Source organism: Pseudonaja textilis, chromosome 1 (assembly GCF_049901715.1).
Source record: "Pseudonaja textilis isolate UNSWEBS1 chromosome 1, rPseTex1.2, whole genome shotgun sequence".
In the NCBI taxonomy this organism is placed as follows: Eukaryota; Metazoa; Chordata; class Lepidosauria; order Squamata; family Elapidae; genus Pseudonaja; species Pseudonaja textilis.
In genome coordinates this window covers 3,210,525-3,233,902 of record NC_141990.1, presented here as the reverse complement: position 1 = coordinate 3,233,902, position 23,378 = coordinate 3,210,525, and the positions used below count along the sequence as shown (strand labels likewise).

General features: G+C 48.4%; 1 protein-coding gene across 4 annotated transcripts in view; it reads left to right on the top strand.

Moving 5' to 3' along the window:
• Positions 1-23,378, top strand: part of ZSWIM7 (zinc finger SWIM-type containing 7) — a 38,064-nt gene that overhangs the window by 5,351 nt on the left and 9,335 nt on the right. For 2 of the 4 annotated variants that reach the window (XM_087924685.1, XM_087924675.1), the window contains exons 2-5: positions 2,875-2,998; positions 7,564-7,585; positions 14,315-14,417; positions 22,360-22,464. In XM_087924685.1, coding sequence (XP_087780811.1) covers positions 2,923-2,998; positions 7,564-7,585; positions 14,315-14,417; positions 22,360-22,464 — 306 coding nt within the window. In that variant the 5' untranslated portion in view covers positions 2,875-2,922. The remainder of the gene's footprint in view (positions 1-2,874; positions 2,999-7,563; positions 7,586-14,314; positions 14,418-22,359; positions 22,465-23,378) is intronic. The other 2 variants (XM_087924678.1, XM_087924671.1) reach the window with 1 other exon arrangement.

The window sequence follows — 23,378 nt, the reverse complement described above, 5'->3', positions numbered from 1 at the left end:
CTTCCTCCCGCTTCCCTCCAGTTCCAGTTCTCTCCTTACTTCCTTCTTCACCGACACATCCTAGAAAATAACAATTTACTGTCCGGCCCTAATACAATATGAGAAAATTAACCCCTTTTAACAGGGCTCACCTATACTCAAGTGGGTGCACACAAATACCTTTTCAGGTGTGTCTGCCTTTGAAGGAGTGGTAGAAACGCTTCACACTCTCTCGCAACCAGCTTAGCTTAAGACAATCACACAAATATATAAAGTGTAGACTTCTTTTTCCCTCGCTTCATAAAAATGGGAGGTTTAATTGGGGTTTTCTGTCCCTGCCAGGAAAGGACAGGCAATTTTTTTGCTTTTAAATCCTTGTTTCAGGGGATAAAGATTCTCATAAACGCAGGGCTCTTCCTTTTCACTAAATACGGTAATTTTAAAAAGTCAATTTTTACAACTCTATCATTAGGCAGCTGGTCTGTGGACTACATCTGCAATGAATCATTCTCTTCAGTTTCTAAATTACCTCCTTATAAACCAGGGGTGTCCAACCTTGGCAACTTTAAGACTTGTGGACTTCAACTCCCAGAATTCCTTAGACTTGTGGACTTCAACTCCCAGAATTCCTCAGCCAACTTTAAGACTTGTGGACTTCAACTCCCAGAATTCCTCAGACTTGTGGACTTCAACTCCCAGAATTCCTCAGCCAACTTTAAGACTTGTGGACTTCAACTTCCAGAATTCCTCAGACTTGTGGACTTCAACTCCCAGAATTCCTCAGCCAACTTTAAGACTTGTGGACTTCAACTCCCAGAATTCCTCAGCCAACTTTAAGACTTGTGGACTTCAACTCCCAGGAATTCTGGGAGTTGAAGTCCACAAGTCTTAAAGTTGCCAAGGTTGGACACCCCTGTTATAAACTCTTAACAACCGACCTGCATGTAAATATTTAGTAGATGATTCATATCAGCTTTTGAAAATACTTAAGTCACCTTTTGGACAGCAAAAAAGGGGTGTTGAAACTGACACACAAAAAGGGACATTATCTGGGTTTAGGCTGTAATTCAAATCGGTTTCAGCTCCGATGATTTCATTATTCTCCCTCTATTATGAAGAAAAACTTGAGAAACCTGTCTCTTTAAATTGGGCTAATTTTTGTCCTGATTTTTTTTTTCTGTTTTGACCCAACTAAAATGAGAAGGCAGAATTGATAGAGGGGTCATGTCTGGTTCAAGAGGACGAGGAATTTTTATTCTTATTCTTATTATTAAAAACATCTGGTCTTGGAGAACGTAAAAGAAGAATGACATTTACTGAACCAGTGTTGGATTTGGAGTCTTTAAGTGGTTTGGAGGGTGTTTGAAAACCCTTTTCATGGAAAAGAAACAAAATGAGAGCCAGTTTGGTCCAGTGGTTAAGGCAGTTGGGCTCGAAACCAGGAGATGTGAGTTCTAGTTCAGCCTTAGGCAGAAAAGTTGCCTGGGTGATTTTGAGCCAATTGCAAAGAGATGCTGAATTCTAGTGGCGTCTTAGGCATGAAAGCCGACTGGGTGACTTTAGGCCCAATCGCCAGGTGATGGTGAGTTCTAGTCCCGTCTTAGGCATGAAAACTGACTGGGTAACTTTAGGTCAATCGCCAGGAGATGGTGAGTTTTAGTCCCGTCTTAGGCATGAAAACTGACTGGGTAACTTTAGGTCAATCGCCAGGAGATGGTGAGTTCTAGTCCTGTCTTAGGCATGAAAACTGACTGCGTAACTTTAGGCCAATCGCCAGGAGATGGTGAGTTCTAGTCCTGTCTTAGGCATGAAAGCCAACTGGGTGACTTTAGGCCCAATCACCAGGTGATGGTGAGTTCTAGCCCTGTCTTAGTCATGAAAACTGACTGGGTAACTTTAGGCCCAATCACCAGGTGATGGTGAGTTCTAGTCCCCGTCTTAGGCATGAAAACTGACTGGGTAACTTTAGGCCAATCGCCAGGTGATGGTGAGTTCTAGTCCCGTCTTAGGCATGAAAACTGACTGGGTAACTTTAGGCCAATCGCCAGGAGATGGTGAGTTCTAGTCCCGTCTTAGGCATGAAAACTGACTGGGTAACTTTAGGTCAATCGCCAGGAGATGGTGAGTTTTAGTCCCGTCTTAGGCATGAAAACTGACTGGGTAACTTTGGGTCAATCGCCAGGAGATGGTGAGTTCTAGTCCTGTCTTAGGCATGAAAACTGACTGCGTAACTTTAGGCCAATCGCCAGGAGATGGTGAGTTCTAGTCCCGTCTTAGGCATGAAAGCCAACTGGGTGACTTTAGGCCCAATCACCAGGTGATGGTGAGTTCTAGCCCTGTCTTAGTCATGAAAACTGACTGGGTAACTTTAGGCCCAATCACCAGGTGATGGTGAGTTCTAGTCCTGTCCTAGGCATGAAAACTGACTGGGTAACTTTAGACCAATCGCCAGGAGATGGTGAGTTCTAGTTCCGTCTTAGGCATGAAAATTAGTTGGGTGACTTTGGCCAAATCACCAGGATGGGTGAATTCTAGTCCCGTTTTAGGCATGAAAATTAGCTGGGTGACTTTGGGCCAATCACCGGGAGACTGGGAATTCTAATCCTGCCATTCTAATCCTCTCTCAGCCTAACCCACCTCGCAGGATTGTTGTGGGGAAAATTGGAGGAAGGAATATTAAACATGTTCATTGCCTTGAATTTTTTATAAAAAAATGATATAGGTGGGATATACATCAAATAAGTAAAAAAACCTAAACCATGAGATTCCTTAAGGATGAAGAGGGTGGGGTAAGAGATTCTGGGTCTCTCTCCCTCTCTCTCTCTCTCTCTCTCTCTCTCTCTATCTCTTTCTCGCTCAGTTAAAATAAATATTTTTTATTTCTTCCTTTTACAGCCTTATGCCTTTCTTGTCTTTCCCTGCTAGGGGAAAACGGCTCTCAAAATGGACCCTTCTTTGCCGGCCATAGCCGAAGAATTGCTGCAAGAGATCCAGAAATCTTTCCGCGAGACTTCCCAGAGTAAGTGGCAGACAATCTTACTCTACAGGTAGTCCTCGACTTACGACCGCAACTGAGCCCAAGACTTCCCTTGCTTTTGGCAACCTTTCTTTGCCGTCCTCATTAAGTAAATCCCCGCAATTATTTAAACTAAGAACACGGTTGTTAAGCGAATCTGGCTTCCTTACTGACTTGGCTTCTCAGAAGTTCCGCAAAAGGGGATCGTGCGACAGGGCGTCCGTCATAAATACGAGCCAATTGCCCAAGCGTCCGAATTTTTGATCGCGTGACTGGGGGCGGGGGATGCTGCGAACGGTCGTAAGTGTGAAAAAACCGCCGTAAGTCACTTTTTCCAGGGCCGTTTCTGTCACGGCTGCAGGATTTGGATTTGGCCAGTCCAGAGGGAAGAAGGACTAGGGGCAACATGATAGCGGTGATTCCAGTCCTGGAGAGGCTGCCCCAAAGAATAGCGGGGTCAAATTGTTCTCCAAAGCATCTGAGGGCAGGGCAAGGAACCATGGACAGAAACTGATCAAGGAGAGAGAGAAGCAACCTTGGAACTAAGGAAAAACTTCCTAACAGTGAAGACAGTTAACCAGTGGAACAGCTTGCCACCGCAGGTTGTGGGCGCTTTCACCGTTGGAGATGTTTAAGAAGAGACTGGACAGCCAGCCTATCTGAAATTGTATAGGGTCTCCTGCTTGAGCAGGGGGTTGGACTAGAAGACCTCCAAGGTCCCTTCCAATTGTGTTATTCTGTTATTCTACTATCCCTCCCTCCCTCCCTCCCTTCCTTCCTTCCTTCCTTCCTTCCTTCCTTCCTTCCTTCCTTCCTTCCTTCCTTCCCACTGGAGGTTTTATAGAAGAGTCTGGACAGCCACCTATCTGAAATTGTGCAGGGTCTCCTTGTTGAACAGGGGGTTGGACTAGATGACCTCCAAGGTCCCTTCCAACTCTGTATTCTTCCTTCCTTCCTTCCTTCCCCCTCCCTCCCTCCTTCCTTCCCTCCTTTTTTCCTTCCCTCCTCCTTCCTTCCCTCCTTTTTCCTCCTTCCTTCCTTCCTTCCTTCCCTCCCTCCCTCCCTCCCTTTCTTCCCTCCTCCTTTTTCCTTCCCTCCCTCCTTCCTTCCTTCCCTCCTTTTTCCTCCTTCCTTCCTTCCTTCCTTCCTTCCTTCCCTCCCTCCCTCCTTCCTTCCCTCCTTTTTTCCTTCCTCCCTCCTTCCTTCCTTTCCTCCTTTTTCCTTCCTTCACTCCCTCCTTCCTTCCTTCCCTCCTTCCTTCCTTCCTTCCTTCCTTCCTTCCCTCCCTCCCTCCTTCCTTCCCTCCTTTTTTCCTTCCCTCCCTCCTTCCTTCCTTCCCTCCTTTTTTCCTTCACTCCCTCCTTCCTTCCTTCCTCTCCTTCCTTCCTTCCTTCCTTCCTTCCTTCCCTCCCTCCTCCCTCCCTCCCACTGGAGGTTTTATAGAAGAGACTGGACAGCCACCTATCTGAAATGGTATAGCTTTTCCTGCTTGAGCAGGAGGCTGGGCTAGAAGACCTCCAAGGCCCCTTCCAGCTCATTCTATTATATTCTACTTATCCCATCCTAACCCATCCCCCACATCCGCAGACTCTCCTTAAAAACTGGCTGCAAAACAGACCTGCAAGGGGATCCTTTCCATTCCCGGCTGGCGACCAGCAGAGAGTGCCAAAGCCCTGGAATTAATTCCGTGCAAGGAGGTCACTTTAGCACAAGTGATCTTTTTTTCTCTCTCTCTCTTGACTGCTGCTTTCCACAAACCAGGAAAAAAAAAATTACGATGCTTTGAGCATTAGAGAAGCGGATCCAGCAAACCACAGAATAAATTCCCTGCTCCATTTAGCGGCACAAGTAATCTTCCACCTGCAACCATTCATTGGAAGTTACGGCGGCGCTGGGAAAAAAAAAAGTGACGTAGAACCGGTCCTCGCGCTTCTGACCGTTGCGTCCCATGATCAAAATTTGTGCATTGGCGACTGGCGTGTATTTATGATGTGCCAGGGTCCCTGTTTGTGACTGTTCTGACCTAGGTTTCCCAAAATCACGAAGCAGACTCTTTATTCCGGCAAAACTCCTTTTGTTATTAGGCTAATGTGAATTCCTATCGTTCACATCCAGTAAAGTCCCAACAAACAGAGTGATTTACAGCCACAGGCTTGGAAAGTTGCCAGGATGATAGCGTCCAAGCGCAACAGCTGTCCAAAGAAATATTTGGCAAGGAGTCTCTGAGAGTCGCAAACAAATCTTCATACTAATTAAACCAACTAATTGTCTCCTGCAACCACCACTCCCCTTTCGCTCCTCTTTATTCCCTAGGGGAGGGGCCATTCACCGGCCACCTGTGCAGGGGTGGGATTCAACTGGTGTTACTACCGGTTCGGTGAGAGTGCGTTTTGCTGCGCGCGCATGTAAATCACGTCCAAAAAACCCTCAGCTGTGCCACCCAAGCACCGCGGGCGGGTGCGCAGTGTTTGAAAATCCTCTTTTTTCCTGCTTTTTCAACCTCAGCTGTGCTGCGCAAAGCAGCTGAGGTTAAAAAAGCAGGAAATAAAGGACAGGGAAGAGCCCGGGCAGGCGGGTGGGCCAAACAGACGACCGAAAGGTCATCGCATCGAACCGGTTCAGTGTTTGCTGCTCTTCAGAGCTACCAGTTCTCTAGAACCAGGTCGAGCTGGTACCATCCCACCCTTGCACCTATCCCTTTTCTTCCGAGTTGGCCCTTGTTCCTTAGGTGTTCCCTTCTTCTTGCAACTCTACGCATGCGCACACTGGGAACAGGCTCCAGCTGTTCTTCTTCCCCACTAATCTCCAACTCCGAAGGCAACTGATAACTGTCAGGAGGCCCTGGCCCCATCTCTGTCTCCGACGCAGAGCCCTCCAAGAGCTCTGACCGGATGGTGGGGAAGGGAAGGATTTATACTCCTTGCAGACAGTTGGTCATTTGCATCCTTTTAGAGGGTCCTTGAGGCCACTTGGAGGTTTATCTGTGTCCTCAGGGTCACCTGAGTGGTGCAAATGGGTGTGGAGCCTTCTTGGAACTGCTGAAAGGATTGTGTTGTTCAGCACTATTTGGGTGACCCCGAGGACACAGACAAACCTCCAAGTGGCCTCAATGGCTCTCTAAAGGGATGCAAATGACCAACTTCCCCGCCATCCCGTCTGAGCTGAAGAAGCTTCTTGGATGAGAAGCGAAATGTCTTCAAAGAAAAATCAGAAAAGTCCAGTTGCCTCTTGGAAAAAGCACCCAGCCACCATGCTTTAAGAAGTGTGGACTTCCACTCCCAGAATCCCCCAGCCAGCCATGGTTTAAGAGGGGTGGACTTCCTCTCCCAGAATCCCCCAGCCAGCCTGCTTTAAGGGGGGTGGACTTCCATTCCCAGAATCCCCCAGCCAGCCCGCTTTAAGAGAGGGGGCTTCCATTCCCAGGATCCCCCAGCCAGGATGCTTTAAGAGGGGCGGGCTTCCTCTCCCAGAATCCCCAGCCAGGATGCTTTAAGAGGAGGGCTTCCACTCCCAGAATCCCCCAGCCAGGATGCTTTAAGAGGAGGACTTCACTCCCAGAATCCCCACCCAGCCTGCTTTAAGAGGGTGGGCTTCCACTCCCAGAATCCCCAGCCAGCCTCCTTTAAGAGGGTGGGCTTCCACTCCCAGAATCCCCCAGCCAGCCATGTTTTAAGAGGAGGGCTTCCACTCCCAGAATCCCCAGCCAGCCTGCTTTAAGAGGAGGGGACTTCCACTCCCAGAATCCCCCAGCCAGGATGCTTTAAGAAGGTGGACTTCCTCTCCCAGAATCCCCAGCCAGGATGCTTTAAGAGGGAGGACTTCCACTCCCAGAATCCCCAGCCAGGATGCTTTAAGAAGGTGGACTTCCACTCCCAGAATCCCCCAGCCAGCCATGTTTTAAGAGGGAGGACTTCCACTCCCAGAATCCCCCAGCCAGCCATGTTTTAAGAGGGAGGACTTCCACTCCCAGAATCCCCCAGCCAGCCTTCTTTAAGACAGATGGTCTTCAACAACCTAGCTGGGGCATTCTGGGAGTTGAAGTCCACCCAACTCTCCCCTCTCCCCTCCCTCCCTCCCTCCCTCCCTTCTGAAAACTGTGCCACAGGACCCTGTTCCTTTTGCCAGTTTTGGGGGCTGGCAGGTCTCCCAGTCCCCATTTTGTGGTTTTTGGGGTGAAAATCCCGCCAAAATCCCGCCAGGTAATCTCAGGGCATTGGAAGAGCGCATCCCTTCTCCTCCTCTGCTTTAGAGCATCCAGCTGCGTTGTGTTTTTTTATTTTTATTTTTTTTCCATCTCAACTCCGCCGTCGGTCGCTAGCCAAGCGACTTGGCCAAAAATCCCCGAGGACTCTCAAAACAGCTTTCAGGAACAAAGTGCTGCTCTAGCCCTCCGTGAGAAAATGAGTTTTCCTTCCACCGATGATTCCCTCCTTTTGCCTGTGCGATTTGCAAAGGGTTTGCCAACACCGGGCCATTCGAGTCTACCCCGTCAACACTAGATTTGGCCGACACCTTTCTTAGACATTAATATTGCTTTTTTTTCCCTCTCTCTCTTTATTTTTTTGCAGTTTCCGATGAGCTCCTTCTGGCGTGAGTACTTTGGGTTGTTTTTTGTTTTAATTCACCTTTTTTTTCTTCCCGCTTTGGAATATAGGCGTGTATCTAAAGCAGGATTTCTCAAAGTTAGCCACCCGGCGGGGGGATTCTGGGAGTGGAAGTCCTCCCCTCTTAAAGCATGCAGAGTAGGGGATTCTGGGGAGTGGAAGTCCTCCTCTTAAAGCATACAGAGTAGGGGATTCTGGGAGTGGAAGACCTCCCTCTTAAAGCAGGCTGGCTGGAGGATTCTGGGAGTGGAAGCCCACCCCTCTTAAAGCATGTAGACTGGGGGATTCTGGGATTGGAAGCCCACCCCTCTTAAAGATGCAGACTGGGGGATTCTGGGAGTGGAAGTCCTCCCCTCTTAAAGCATGCAGAGTAGGGGATTCTGGGAGTAGAAGTCCACCCCTGTTAAAGCATGCAGACTGGGCGATTCTGGAGTGGAAGCCCACCCCTCTTAAAGCATACAGAGTAGGGGATTCTGGGAGTGGAAGACCTCCCCTCTTAAAGCAGGCTGGCTGGAGGATTCTGGGAGTGGAAGCCCACCCCTCTTAAAGATGTAGAGTGGGAGATCTTGGGAGTGGAAGTCCACCTGCCTTCAAGCTTGCTGGATGGGGAATTCTGGGAGTGTGACTGACTTAACAACTGCAGTGATTCATTTAACAGCTGAGGCCAGAAAGGTCATAAAAATGGAGCAAAACTCACTTAACAAATGTCTCACTTAAGCACAGAAACTTTGGCTTCAATTGTGGTCCTAAGCCAAGGACTTATTTGTATAGGGTCTCCTGCTTGAGCAGAGGGTTGGACTAGAAGACCTCCAAAGTTCCTTTCCACACTGTTATGCCGTTTCCAGGCCAGAGGAAACAGCCACAGTGTTATGCTGACCCCACCCAGTGCAGGAAAGTCCCAAATTCAGATTGTTATATCTTTTTTTTTTATTTTGCAAAGTCCATTTTGCAGTTCTTCGTTGCCTGCAGAAGAATCTGAGCTGGGGTGAGGACGTAGGTAAAGCAGCCCTGCAACAGAGTGCCCTAAGCTCTCGTTCATGCTGCAAAATTTTCATTTGTATATACATATATATAAATCCTCCCCCGCCCCCCCAGGTGGCTTTTGGTTATTCCCTGTGGCTTTGCAAGGGCAGAAACGTCTTTCTCCCTTCAAGGGTTGTTTTGCAAGTGCTAGCTACACAGACCCACCTCTTAGGGAAGCACTATACACGGGTTTTAAGGTGTGCAACGGAGAATGTGGGTTTCTGGGGTTCTCGATCTCTCTCTCTCTCTCCGTTTCCTTCCCGGTAGCTCTCTTCTTGCATAATTTTTAATTATATATACCAAGAGGTGAGGTGGCTGGAAGAACATGAGGCCAAGGAAGTCACGATGGCCACCACACCATTGAGCTTTGAGTGAATCAAGTTTTATATCTATCTATCTATCTATCTATCTATCTATCTATCTATCTATCTATCTATCATCTATCTATCTATCTATCTATCATCTATCTATCTATCTATCTATCTATCTATCTATCTATCTATCTTTATACACACATACATACACTGCTCAAAAAAATAAAGGGAACACAAAAATAAGACATCCTAGATCTGAGTGAATGAAATATTCTTATGAAATACTTTGCTCATTACATAGTTGAATGTGCTGACAACAAAATCACACAAAAATTACCAATGGAAATCAAATTTAGCAACCCATGGAGTTCTGGATTTGGAGTTACACTCAAGATTAAAGTGGAAAAAAACACTACAGGTGATCCAACTTTGATGTAATGTCCTTAAACAAGTCAAAATGAGGCTCGGTAGTGTGTGTGGCCTCCACGTGCCTGTATGACCTCCCTACAACGCCTGGGCATGCTCCTGATGAGGTGGCGGATGGTCTCCTGAGGGATCTCCTCCCACACCTGGACTAAAGCGTCCCCCAACTCCTGGACAGTCTATGGTGCAACGTGGCATTGGTGGATGGAGCGAGACATGATGTCCCAGATGTGCTCAACTGGATTCAGGTCTGGGGAACGGGCGGGCCAGTCCATAGCATCAATGCCTTCGTCTTGCAGGAACTGCTGACACACTCCAGCCACATGAGGTCTAGCATTGTCCTGCATTAGGAGGAACCCAGGGCCAACCGCACCAGCATATGGTCTCACAAGGGGTCTGAGGATCTCGGTACCTAATGGCAGTCATCTGACGAACCCAATACAGAAGCCTGATGATGGCAGATGAGATTCTGCCGAAATGTTGCTACAACTTTAAAAGCACAACTACAATGATGTGGGAAAATACCCGAACAAAGCTGAATAACATATGTATGTATATATGTATGTATGTATGTATGCATGTATGTATACCATACATACATACATACATATAACCAGAAGGATGGAGAGATATATGTATGTGTGTATATATGTAGCGCCTCATAATCTGTAAATTTGTCTGAGCACAATGAGAATACATCTGCTGAACAAAACTCCGCATTGGTGACAGGAAGGGCATCCGGCCATTAAAACACTCTGCTAGCTCCATTCAGTTGTATAGACTCCACCCTGCAAGAGATTATTATGGTGTCGTTAAATGATGATGATAGATAGATAGATAGATAGATAGATAATGGAGATAGATGTTGGATCGGATGGATAGATAGATGATAGATAGTAGATAAATATAGACTTATACATGTATGTATTTATGTGTATATAGGTATATATATATCTTTTTTATGCAATAACATTTAATTGGAAAGAAAAATGTTTTAAAAAAGATTTCAAGATGAAAATAGAGAGGCTAAATCCATGGTTTAATTTTAAGACATGCAGACTTTGACCCCCAGAATTCCCTCAGGCACCCTGAGGGAATTCTGGGCTTTGTAGTCCACCCACCTGAAAATGGTCACTTTGGAGAAAACTCCCGGCTGGATTAAGTTTGGTGAATGAGATTTGGGGTTGTTCCTGAGAAATGGGCGCCACCTCCCAAACCAGAGAGAGGGGGTGGGCTTGTGTAAAGAAAGAGACCCCCATCACCGAGCACCCCCCTCCCTCCACCTGCCTGTCCCACCTTCCCAAACAGGAGGCCAATAAAACCTGGCTTTGCTCTGGGGAACTTTGCCGAATCAGACCTTGCATCGTCCGTTTCTCATCCTTTTTATCCCACCAAGAGGACTAGCAGCTAATTTCTCTCAGCTTTCGAGAACCCCGACCATCTGCTGGGCCTCGTGCACGGGCCTGAGGCCCGGATTAAGGTCAGCGGTCCTGTCCTCTGTGGCAGCCACGATGGGATTAGAGTTATTCCCCTCCCATTAATAGAAAATGTTTTTTCAATCGGTCCAGTTGCCTCATGGGGAATTCTGGGAGTTGAAGGTCACAAAATTAAAACACCCACCTAGACTTTCCACTTAGAGGTTTTGATCTGAATTGAAACAAAAAAACAAAAACGGGCATTTTTACAGGCGCATCAGTCCCTCACCCTGCGCTTTAAAAAAAATTTTTTTTAAAGAAATTCTATCGATATTTCAATTGCAGGAAGTCCTCAGCTTACAACCGTTCATTTAGCGACCGTTCCAAGTTACAACAGTACTGAGATAAAGGGACTGGATGGTTTTTCCACACTTAACGACTGTTGCAGCATTTCCCCACAGTCACATGATCAAAATTCAGATACTTGGCAAATGGTGGCAAGAAAGGTCGTCAAATGTCTCGTTTAGCCACAGAAATTTTGGCCTCGACTGTGGTCGTAAGCTGAGGACTACGTGTGATTGGAAGCAACGCTGCAAAAGAATGGCGTTTTCGAGCACATTGGACGTTCTGTGACATGCCTTTTTCTCAAGGTTGCAAAGCAGGCAATTTTGCTGTATTTGTCCATCATAAGAAAATCTCCTGTGTACTCAATGCTCCTAAACTTTTCAAGCAGACAATTCTGATTTCTCGATTCAGTTGAATGATTAATGTCCTAAATTCTCAATTCTTCTGAATTTTTCAAGCAGACAATTCTCAATTCAATTGAATTCTGGTTTTCCTAAATTCTCAGTTCTTCTAAACTTTTCAAGCAGCCAATTCTGAATTCTCAATTCTGTTGAATTCTGACGTCTCCTAAAATCTCAGTTCTGTTTAATAAAATAGAATAGAATAGAATAATAATGGAATGAAGAAAAATTGAATAAAAAAAGGAGTAGAATAGAAATATAGAATGGAATAGAAAATAGAATAGATTAGAAAATAGAATGGAATAGAACTTTATTGTCACTTTGCACACTAATCGCATACATTAAAATGAAATTTTGTTGCCTACAGCTCTCAAAGGGTCAACATGACTAAATAAATGAATGAATGAATGAATAAATGAATAAATAAATAAATATGCATCTACCCACATATATGACACAGAGGAACAACTCAGTCTAGTTCGGATGCATACACTCTGATCTTTTTCTCTTGCTACAGCTAGTCCTCCAGTTAAGGACCACAACGGAGTCCCAAATTTCTGTCACTAAGCGAGACAGTTATTAAAGTGTGAAAAAATTGAAAAGTTGTTAAGCCTATCCTGCCCCATTTAACATATCTTTCTTGCCACCGTTGTTAAGCGGATCATTGCGGCCGTTCAGTTAGTTACGTGGTTGTTAAGTGAACCTGGCTTCCCCATTTGATTACGCTTATGGAAAGGTCGCAAAGGGGGAAATCACGTGATCCTGGGACCCAACAACCGTCGTAAATATGAATCAGTTGCCAAGCCTCTGGAAGTTTGATCACGTGATGCTTCAGTGGTTGTAAGTGTGAAAATTGCTCATAAGTCACTTTTCCCCAATTCCGTCGTAACTCCAGACGGTCACTAAACGAACTTGTAAATCTGCGGTTAAAAAAAAACTGTTGTAAATCTAAGGCGGACCGACAGAAACGATGTCAGAACTCCTGCTTTTGTGTGTGGGAGGGTGTGAGACTCGATGACTGACAAGGTTCCTTCCAACCCTGTTTATCTATTAACTCAAGGATATTTTCCATTGATAGAAATTAAAAGTTTCTCTTTGGGGCGGGGAGGTCATCTTTTTATTTTTATTTTATTAAACTCCTTTGGCCGCCCAGCTCATCACTGGATCACTCTGGGCAGCTCACAATGTTAAAAAGTTATAAACCAGTACAAATAAAATACTACAAAGATACAATACGCTTATCCCAGGGATGGCGAACCTTTTTGTTGTGGTGTGCCGGAAGTGCGCGTGCGTGCGATAGTGCAAGCGTGTGTGTGCCAGCACCCAAAAGGCAATGTGCCCCACCCCTGCGGATGTGCGTGCAACACCCTGTCCCGCCCCCTTAATGGCATCGCGCATGCTCACGCCTTCCAGTTAATTTTTGGTCCGTTTGGGGCCGTTTCTGCCCTCCCAAAGGGCCTGTGGAGCCTGCGGGAGGCCGTTTTTGCCCTCCTGGAGGCTCAAGGGGAGCCTTGGGAGGCCGAAACATGGGCCTTCTGAAAATACTGGAAGCAGGGGTGGGATTCAAATTTTTAACAGCTGTTTCTGTGGGCGTGGCTTAGGTGGTGGGCGTGGCTTGGTGGTCATGTGACTGGGTGGACATGGCTTGGTGGTCATGTTTATTGGCTGGGTGTGGCCAACTCAATATCACTCACATTAAGGCACGCATCTCCTCGCCTGGCCTCTCGTGACGGTGGGGATGCTGCAACAGTCGTAAGTGTGAAAAATGGTCATAAGTCACTTTTTTCAGTGCCACTGTAACTTTGAATGGTCACTCCACACAAGCCAAGGACCAGCAAAGGAGGGGGAAAAATACTCCAGAGAAGTTCCAGAGACAGGAAGTCTAGTCCTGCCAAGAATGTAGTAAGGGTTAACGGAGAGGCAGTTTCTGTAAGCAACCCCAGAATGTTTCCTTCCTGCCTTCCTTACAGGATTAGCCCTGTAATTTCTTCTAACAACCGGTTTTCCGAACTGCTTAGAATGTTAACAACCGGTTCTAGCAAATAGGTACGAACCGATAGAATCCCACTCCTGACTGGAAGTGCCCGTGGTCAGCCTCCGGAGGGCCTCTGGAGCCTGGGGGAGGCCATTTTGGCCCTCCTGGAGGCTCAAAGGAACCTTGGGAGGCTGAAAATAACCCCGTTTTGGCACTTCCGGCATTTCAGGAAGTCCCGTTTTTTGGCCTCCTGAAGCTGCAGAGGTTTCCCTCAAGCCTCCGGGAGGGCAAAAACGGCCTCAAACGGGCTGAAAATAAACTTGGTGGCCCTTGACTTATAACCGTTTGTTTAATGAGTGTCCGAAGTTACAACAGAACCGTAAAGCACACTTTCCACACTTAACGACCGACCGTTGTCACATCCCCATGGTCGCGTGATCAAAATTCAGACGCTTTGGCCACCGACTCATATTTGTAACGGTCGCAGACTCCCACGATCCCCTTTTGCGACCCGACGAGCGAAGTCCACGGGGAAGCCAGATTCCCTTAACAACTGTGTGACTGCCTTAACAACGGCCGTCATACACTTAACAGAGAAAGGTCGTAAAAAAGGAGGCCAAACTCATTTAACCATTGTCTGGCTTAGCAATGAAAATTGTGGGCTCCCCTATGGGTTGTAAGTCGAGGACTGGCTATATTCTGTCGATGATCTTCTTTTCAAATGCCGAAGAAGAAGATAGGTTGGCCCAGGTTTGAAAGGTATCTTCAGAACCGCAGGCGGATGATGTTAAAATCTTGATTTCTCTCCCATCTTCCTAGGCTGAGGTTCGTCTTTGGGACCTCCGTTGTCCCTGCCCTGGATCTGGTCGATCGCCAGTCAGTCACGCGGTTTGTGTCTCCAAGCGGGAGGGCCGTATATCAGGTACATCTCCTCCCTCTACCTGCCAGCCAGCCAACATACCTGTGCGGGTCCTTTGAGCCCAATAACAGAAGAGCAGGAAGGTCAGCATGGAATAGAAATTGGAATGGATTGGAACGGAATGGAAACTAGAAGAGAAGCGGGATAAGAATAGAACAGGGAATAGGAATAGGAGTAGAGTAGAGTGGAACGGAACGGAACGGAACAGAAGAACGGAATGGAATAAAATGGAAAATAGAAGAGAGCAGAAGAGGAAGAGGAATAGAATAGGGAATAGGAATAGAGTAGAGTGAATAGAATAGAATTAGAATAGAATAGAATAGAATAGAATAGAATAGAATAGAATAGAATAGAATAGAATAGAATAGAATAGAATAGAATAATAAAATGGAAACTAGAAGAGAAGAGAAGAGGAATAAGAATAGAATAGGGATAGAATAGAATAGAATAGAATAGAATAGAATAGAATAGAATAGAATCTAGAAGAAAAGAGAAGGGAAATAAGAATAGAATAGGGAATAGGAATAGAAGAGAAGAATGGAATGGAATGGAATGGAAACTAGAAGAAAAGAAGAGGAATAAGAATAGAATAGGGAATAGAAATAAAATAGAATAGAACAGAATAGAATAGGAGAATATGGGAATAGAGAATAGAATAGGAATAGGAATAGAATAGAATAGAATAGAATAGAATAGAATAGAATAGAATAGAATAGAATAGAATAGAAACTAGAAGGAAAGAAGAGGAATAAGAATAGAATAGGGAATAGAATAGAATAGAATAGAATAGAATAGAATAATGGAATGGAAACTAGAAGAAAAGAGAAGGGGAATAAGAATAGAATAGGGAATAGAATAGAATAGAATAGAATAGAATAGAATAATGGAATCGAAACTAGAAGAAAAGAGAAGGGGAATAAGAATAGAATAGGGAATAGAATAGAATAGAATAGAATAGAATAGAATAGGGAATAGAATAGAATAGAATAGAATAGAATAGAATAGAATAGAATAGAATAGAATAATGGAATGGAAACTAGAAGAAAAGAGAAGGGGAATAAGAATAGAATAGGAAATAGGAATAGAATTAGAATTGGAATTAGAATAGAATAATGGGATAGAATAGAACCTAGAAGAAAAGAGAAGAATTGGAAGGGACCTTGGAGATCTTCTAGCCTAACCTCCCAATGATGGATATCATAAGCCGAGGTGGGATTCAGCCAGTTCTGTCCGGACGAACCGGGTGTTAAGTTACATCTGGTTCGTTGAACCTCCTAGCTGGTCCTCCCCCTCCCATCCCAGGGTCTCATTTTGGATACATGAACATGCAGGGTCCGCGCGGAGGAGGCTCTGGGAGGGGGGGAGAAAAAACGCCCCTCCCGGAAGTCCGGAAACGGGCCTGTTTCCGGCTTGCGGAGAGCTTCTAGAGTCCGGGGCAAGTGCGTCTTCGCCCTCCCAGACTCCCGAGGGAAGCCTCCGGACTCTGGGGAAGGCTAAAACACACGGCCCTCCCGGAAATTCCAGTGTGCCACACCCAACATGCCCCCGCCCCTCCCGGCAACCGGGGCAGAGAACCGGTTGCTGGGATATTTGAACCCCAAACCCGGGCCTAAGTACATACCAGTGGCCAAGTATGGGGATTTTGATCACGTGACCACGGGGATGCCGGTCGTCGGTGTGAAAGCAAGGATCCTAAGTTGCTTCGGATCCTCAAACCGTTCTTAAAACAAGGGGTCATAAGTCAAGGACTCCCATAGCCAGCATCCGAACGAAACCTAACCTGGTTGTTTCAGCTGGAGCAACCGAAGAGTGGAGGGGGGGAAGAGGGGACCCCAAACGGGTCCCCCAGCCTCGGCGGAGGGCCGTGTTTTGTCTTTCGAACTCGTCACCGCACCCCTCTTCCTCGTCCAGGTCTCGTTTCTCGCTTCTCCTTCCGTCCATTTATCTCCGTTATTCGGTTTGGGATTTCGAAGTGATTTTCATCTTAATTAACCCCCGCGTCCTTTTGGCAGCCCTCCCCACGGGGGGCGGCAGTAAGTGGATTAAATCTGCCAGGCTGAAAAACGAGCTTGTCACCCCAGGAAGAGGAGAGGGACGCAGGAGAGATGGGCTCGTTTTATGCCGGGTGAAAACCCCGAGGATCGTCTCTGCCCCTGCGCCCAGTTAACTGGAATTGACTCCCCATCTGTGCTTCAGCTGGATTATAAGGGACTTGGAGGGGGGGTTGGTTGCTGGGCCAGTTTTCCTGCACAGACCCATCCCTCTTTGGGATTATCCTGTCTCTACAGAGCAGGATCTCCAGCCTTAGGAACGTTAAGAGGGTGGGCTTCCACTCCCAGAATTCCCCAGCCAGCATAAGTTGAGGTCTATCCCCTCTTAAAGCATCCTGGCTGGGGATTCTGGGAGGGAAGTCCACCCCTCTTAAAGCATCCTGGCTGGGGGATTCTGGGAGCGGAAGTCCACCCCTCTTAAAACCTGCTGGCTGGGGGATTCTGGGAGTGGAAGTCCTCCCTCTTAAAGCATTCTGATTGGGGAGTTCTGGGAACTGAAGCCCACCCCTCTTAAAGCAGGCTGGCTGTGGGATTCTGGGAGTGGAAGTCCTCCCCTCTTAAAGCATCCTGGCTGGGGAATTCTGGGAGTGGAAGTCCTTCCTCTTAAAGCAGGCTGGCTGGGGGATTCTGGGAGTGGAAGCCCACCCCTCTTAAAGCATCCTGGCTGGGGGATTCTGGGAGCGGAAGTCCACCCTCTTAAAACCTGCTGGCTGGGGGATTCTGGGAGTGGAAGTCCTCCCTCTTAAAGCATCCTGGCTGGGGATTCTGGGAGTGGAAGTCCACCCCTCTTAAAACCTGCTGGCTGGGGGATTCTGGGAGTGGAAGTCCTCCCCTCTTAAAGCATTCTGATTGGGGAGTTCTGGGAACTGAAGCCCACCCTCTTAAAGCAGGCTGGCTGGGGATTCTGGGAGTGGAAGTCCTCTCCTCTTAAAGCAGGCTGGCTGGGGGATTCTGGGAGTGGAAGTCCACCCCTCTTAAAACCTGCTGGCTGGGGGATTCTGGGAGTGGAAGTCCACCCCTCTTAAAACCTGCTGGCTGAGGGATTCTGGGAGTGGAAGCCCACCCCTCTTAAAGCATCCTGGCTGGGGATTCTGGGGCGGAAGTCCTCCCCTCTTAAAACCTGCTGGCTGGGGGATTCTGGGAGTGGAAGTCCCCCCCTCTTAAAACCTGCTGGCTGGGGGGTTCTGGAGGTGGAAGTCCTCCCCTCTTAAAGCATTCTGATTGGGGAGTTCTGGGAACTGAAGCCCACCCCTCTTAAAGCATCCCGGCTGGGGGATTCTGGGAGTGGAAGCCCTCCCCTCTTATAGCATTTACGTTGGGCAATTCTCCGACTTGAAGTCCACCCGTCATAAATTCCCCAAAGTTGAGAAACGCTACTCCAGAGATAAGAGACTAGATTTACACAATCTCAGCCTTTTTTCCCCCAGGTAATTCTAGCTTCCAAGAAACTGACAACATTGTTTGTATTATCTTTGTTATTGGGAATTCCTTTGCAAACACGAAGCCTCTTTGGCCGCAGAGATTGGATTCCGTTTTCCATGGCTCTACTATTTTGGACGTCTTGGGTCCTGCCCCACTATCCACCCTGGCACCCTGGCATCCCCCCCTCCACCCCCGGATCCCTGCCCCTTCGCAGGGTTTCATTTGTTGGTTTGTTTCTTTTGTTGATTCATTCGTATCACCCCTTTGCTTTTTTGTTCAAATAATTCAAAGGCGAGGGACAGATCTAACACAGCTTCCTCCAACTATTTTTCCCACAACAACACTGTGAGGTGGGTTAGGCTGAGGGAGAGGGACTAGGCCAAAGTCTCCCATCTGGCTTTCATGGCTAAGGCGGGACTAGAACTCACCGTCTCCTGGTGATTGGTCCAAAGTCCCCCAGCCGGCTTTCACGGCTAAGGCGGGACTAGAACTCTCCATCTCCTGGTGATTGGCCCAAAGTCACCCATCTGGCTTTCATGGCTAAGGCGGGACTAGAACTCACCGTCTCCTGGTGATTGGTCCAAAGTCACCCAGCCGGCTTTCATGGCTAAGGCGGGACTAGAACTCACCGTCTCCTGGTGATTGGCCCAAAGTCACCCATCTGGCTTTCATGGCTAAGGCGGGACTAGAACTCACCGTCTCCTGGTGATTGGTCCAAAGTCACCCAGCCGGCTTTCATGGCTAAGGCGGGACTAGAACTCACCGTCTCCTGGTGATTGGCCCAAAGTCACCCATCTGGCTTTCATGGCTAAGGCGGGACTAGAACTCACCGTCTCCTGGTGATTGGCCCAAAGTCACCCATCTGGCTTTCATGGCTAAGGCGGGACTAGAACTCACCGTCTCCTGGTGATTGGCCCAAAGTCACCCATCTGGCTTTCATGGCTAAGGCGGGACTAGAACTCACCGTCTCCTGGTGATTGGTCCAAAGTCCCCCAGCCGGCTTTCACGGCTAAGGCGGGACTAGAACTCTCCGTCTCCTGGTGATTGGCCCAAAGTCACCCATCTGGCTTTCATGGCTAAGGCGGGACTAGAACTCACCGTCTCCTGGTGATTGGTCCAAAGTCACCCAGCCGGCTTTCATGGCTAAGGCGGACTAGAACTCACCGTCTCCTGGTGATTGGCCCAAAGTCACCCATCTGGCTTTCATGGCTAAGGCGGGACTAGAACTCACCGTCTCCTGGTGATTGGCCCAAAGTCACCCATCTGGCTTTCACGGCTAAGGCGGGACTAGAACTCACCGTCTCCTGGTGATTGGCCCAAAGTCACCCATCTGGCTTTCATGGCTAAGGCGGGACTAGAACTCACCGTCTCCTGGTGATTGGTCCAAAGTCACCCAGCCGGCTTTCATGGCTAAGGCGGGACTAGAACTCACCGTCTCCTGGTGATTGGCCCAAAGTCACCCAGCTGTCTTTCATGGCTAAGGCGGGACTAGAACTCTCCGTCTCCTGGTGATTGGCCCAAAGTCACCCATCTGGCTTTCATGGCTAAGGCGGGACTAGAACTCACCGTCTCCTGGTGATTGGTCCAAAGTCCCCCAGCCGGCTTTCATGGCTAAGGTGGGACTAGAACTCACCGTCTCCTGGTGATTGGCCCAAAGTCACCCAGCTGGCTTTCATGGCTAAGGCGGGACTAGAACTCACCGTCTCCTGGTGATTGGCCCAAAGTCACCCATCTGGCTTTCATGGCTAAGGCGGGACTAGAACTCACCGTCTCCTGGTGATTGGCCCAAAGTCACCCATCTGGCTTTCATGGCTAAGGCGGGACTAGAACTCACCGTCTCCTGGTGATTGGTCCAAAGTCCCCCAGCCGGCTTTCACGGCTAAGGCGGGACTAGAACTCTCCGTCTCCTGGTGATTGGCCCAAAGTCACCCATCTGGCTTTCATGGCTAAGGCGGGACTAGAACTCACCGTCTCCTGGTGATTGGTCCAAAGTCACCCAGCCGGCTTTCATGGCTAAGGCGGGACTAGAACTCACCGTCTCCTGGTGATTGGCCCAAAATCACCCAGCTGGCTTTCATGGCTAAGGCGGGACTAGAACTCACCGTCTCCTGGTGATTGACCCACAGTCACCCAGCTGGCTTTTGGGGCTAAGGAGGGACTAGAACTTCCTGTCACCTTGTGATTGGCCCAAAGTCACCCATCTGGCTTTCATGGCTAAGATGGGACTAGAACTCCCTGTTGCCTGGTGATTGGCCAAACTCACCCACCTGACTTTCTTGTCTAAGGTGGGACTAGAACTCCCTGTCACCTGGTGATTGGCCCAAAGTCCCCCAGCTGTCTTTCATGGTTGAAGTGGGACTACAACTCCCTCTCACCTGGTGATTGGCCCAAACTCACGAGCTGGTTTTCATGCCTATGGTTAGACTAGAACTCAGTGTTTCCTGCTGATTGACCCACAGTCACCCCGGCTAGCTTTCAATGGCTAAGTTGGAACTAGAATTCCCTGTCACCTGGTTTCTAGCCTAGCGCTTTAAGCACTACTTTAAGCTGGCTGTTGTTTCCAACTTGTGGTTGCTCGCGTGAAAAATACCTCCGGTGCGCCCACGCGTCGAGCTAGCTTCGTGGCTGATGGGGCCTGTGAGCTGGTCCTGCCCCCATCCTGGTTAATTTTTCTCCACCGCGAACCTCCTTTCATCTGTCCAGCCCTCAGCTCATAATTACGCGCCTCTCCTTCCCCTCCCTTCTTCCTTTCGCAGCGGCCAGCCGGATTAGCGTAAATCATCAGCCTTTTAAATCCCACCCCGCCAAAAAGGGACTAATCCAAATTGCATTTCCCGCTAAATACCATATATTTCTTCAAAGATCGCCTCCGTGAACAGCCCCGATTGGATCGTTGCATCCGGTTGATTTAAGAACAGAATGTCGGCTTGTCCGTTCTGGCTTGTCGCACTCTGGAGGGATCCCGGTTTAATTAGAAAGTTCTTGATTTTTCAAGTTGTTCAGTTTCAAGGTTCTTGATTTTTCCAAATGGGCTGCCATCTTTCAGAAATGATGTCGGGTTTTCCGCTTGGGTGGATGAGGGAAGGATGGGCTAGATGACCTATAAGGTCCCTTCCAACTCTGATTATCTGTCACAAGCGGTAGGGTAGCCCTAGGCTACTGGGAGTTGTAGTTGAACACCTTGGGAGGCCTCTAATCCATCCTCGGGTTGCGGCTCTCTCTTGCCTGGGCTCCTAGGGATGATGGGAGTTGTAGTCCGCCACCCTTGGGAGGCCGCCAATCCACCATAGGGTTATGTCTCTCCCTCTCTGACCTGGGGGATGATGGGAGTTGTAGTCTGTCACCCTTGGGGGCCGCTGATCATTTTAGGGCAGGGTCTCCCTCCCCAACTGCTGTCCCGAGGATGATGGGAGTTGTAGTCCTAACACCTTTGGAGGCTGTGGGTCCCCCTTAGGGCTGCACCTCTTCCACCTGCTCTCCTGGGGATGATGGGAGTTGGAATCTAACACCTTTGGAGGTCACCTATCATACTAGAGCAGCATCTCTCCCCCCCCCCAACTGCTATCCTGGGGATGATGGGAGTTGTAGTCTAGCGTCTCTGGAGGCTACCCGATTCGTCGTTGGGCAGCACCTTTCCCCCACCTGCTTTCCTAGGGACAATGGGCTTTGTAGTCTTTGGAGGGCACCCATCATCCAAAATCAGTGTCTTCTGCCCACCTGCTCTCCTGGGGATGATGGGGGTTGTAGTCTAACTCCTTTGGAGGCCACCATTGTCCTAGGGCAGCGTCTCCCCCCACCTGCCCTCCTGGGGATAATGGGGTTGTAGTCTACCTCCCTTGGAGGCCACCGATCCATCTTAGGGGAAGCATCTTCCACTGCTCTCCTGGGGATGATGGGGGTTGTAGTCTAACTCCTTTGGAGGCCACCATTGCCCTAGGGCAGCGTCTCCCCCCACCTGCCCTCCTGGGGATAATGGGGGTTGTAGTCTACCTCCCTTGGAGGCCACCGATCCATCTTAGGGGAAGCATCTTCCCACTGCTCTCCTGGGGACGATGGGGGTTGTAGTCTAACTCCTTTGGAGGCCACCATTGTCCTAGGGCAGCGTCTCCCCCCCCCACCTGCTCTCCTGGGGATGATGGGGGTTGTAGTCTAACTCCTTTGGAGGCCACCATTGCCCTAGGGCAGCATCCCTTGCCACCTGCTCTCCGGAGGATGATGGGAGTTGTAGTACGACACCTTCGGATGCCACCAGGTCTAGGGGAATCTAGGTAAAGCAACGATAGGCGACCTGTGGTGTAGTTTGTAACACGAATCCGGTCACCGTGCCGAGAGGCGTATTTTCCATTTTGCAAAAAAAAAACCCTGGGGGATTGAACCGATTTAATTTTTTAAAAATAATAATTTTTAATGTTCCCTTTTTTTTTTTAAAACAAACAAATAAATAAATAAATAAATCGTCCCTTCTCCCGCAGGTGGTGGGCAGCTCGGGCAAAGTCTACACTTGCTACGCCTCCTGCCATTTCTGCAGCTGTCCAGCTTTCGCTTTCTCCGTGTTGCGGAAAGGGGACAACCTCGTGGTGAGTGGGCAGGAAAGGGAGGGGCAGGGAGGGGCCGAGCCCCATGTGGGCGGGGGGCAGGGGGGAGAAGAGCGTCTTGGAGGAAGCCGGCTTGTTAGATGTGTGTGTGTGTGTGCGTGTGTGTGTGTAACACACGCTAGAATGTTTGTCCGGTGACGCACTCTCCCCATTGTGCGTCTTTCCCTGAAGTTTGTGCAAGGGAGGAAACAGTTGTGTTGAAAGAAGGTGACGCGGGTAGGGCAGGGTGGGGGAAAGCGGGGGTCTGCTCACCTGCGGGGGGGGCTTTTTCAATTCAGACCAGAGCTGGAAGGGACCTTGGAGGTCATCTAGTCCAGCCCCCTGCTCAAGCAGGAGACCCTATGGCTGAGACAAACGGCTGTCCAGTCTCTTCTCAAAAACCTCCAGGGTTGGATCACCCACAACTTCTAGTGGCAAGCTGTTCCACTGGTGAATTGTCCTCACAATTAGGAAGTTTCTCCCTTAATTCCAGGTTGCTTCTCTCCTTGTTTAGTTTCCATCCGTTGCTTCTTGTCCTGCCTTCAGGGGCTTTGAAGAAGAGGATGGGGTGGAATAGTAAGGGATTAATGAGAAGAGGAGGAGAGGAGGGGAGAAAGGAAGAGAAGGGAACAGATGTTGGAAGGGACCTTGGAGGTCATCTAGTCGAACCCCCTGCTCAAACAGGAGACCCTATACAAGTTCGGATAGGTGGCTGTCCAGTCTCTTCTATAAAATCTCCAGTGGGAAGGAAGGAAGGAAGGAAGGAAGGAAGGTAGGTAGGAAAGAAGGAAAGGAAGGAGGAAGGAAAGAAGGAAAGTAGGTAGGTAGGAAAGAAGGAAGGAAGGAAGATAGGTAGGTAGGAAAGAAGGATGGTAGGTAGATAGGAAAGGAAGGAAGGGAGGAATGAAAGAACGAAG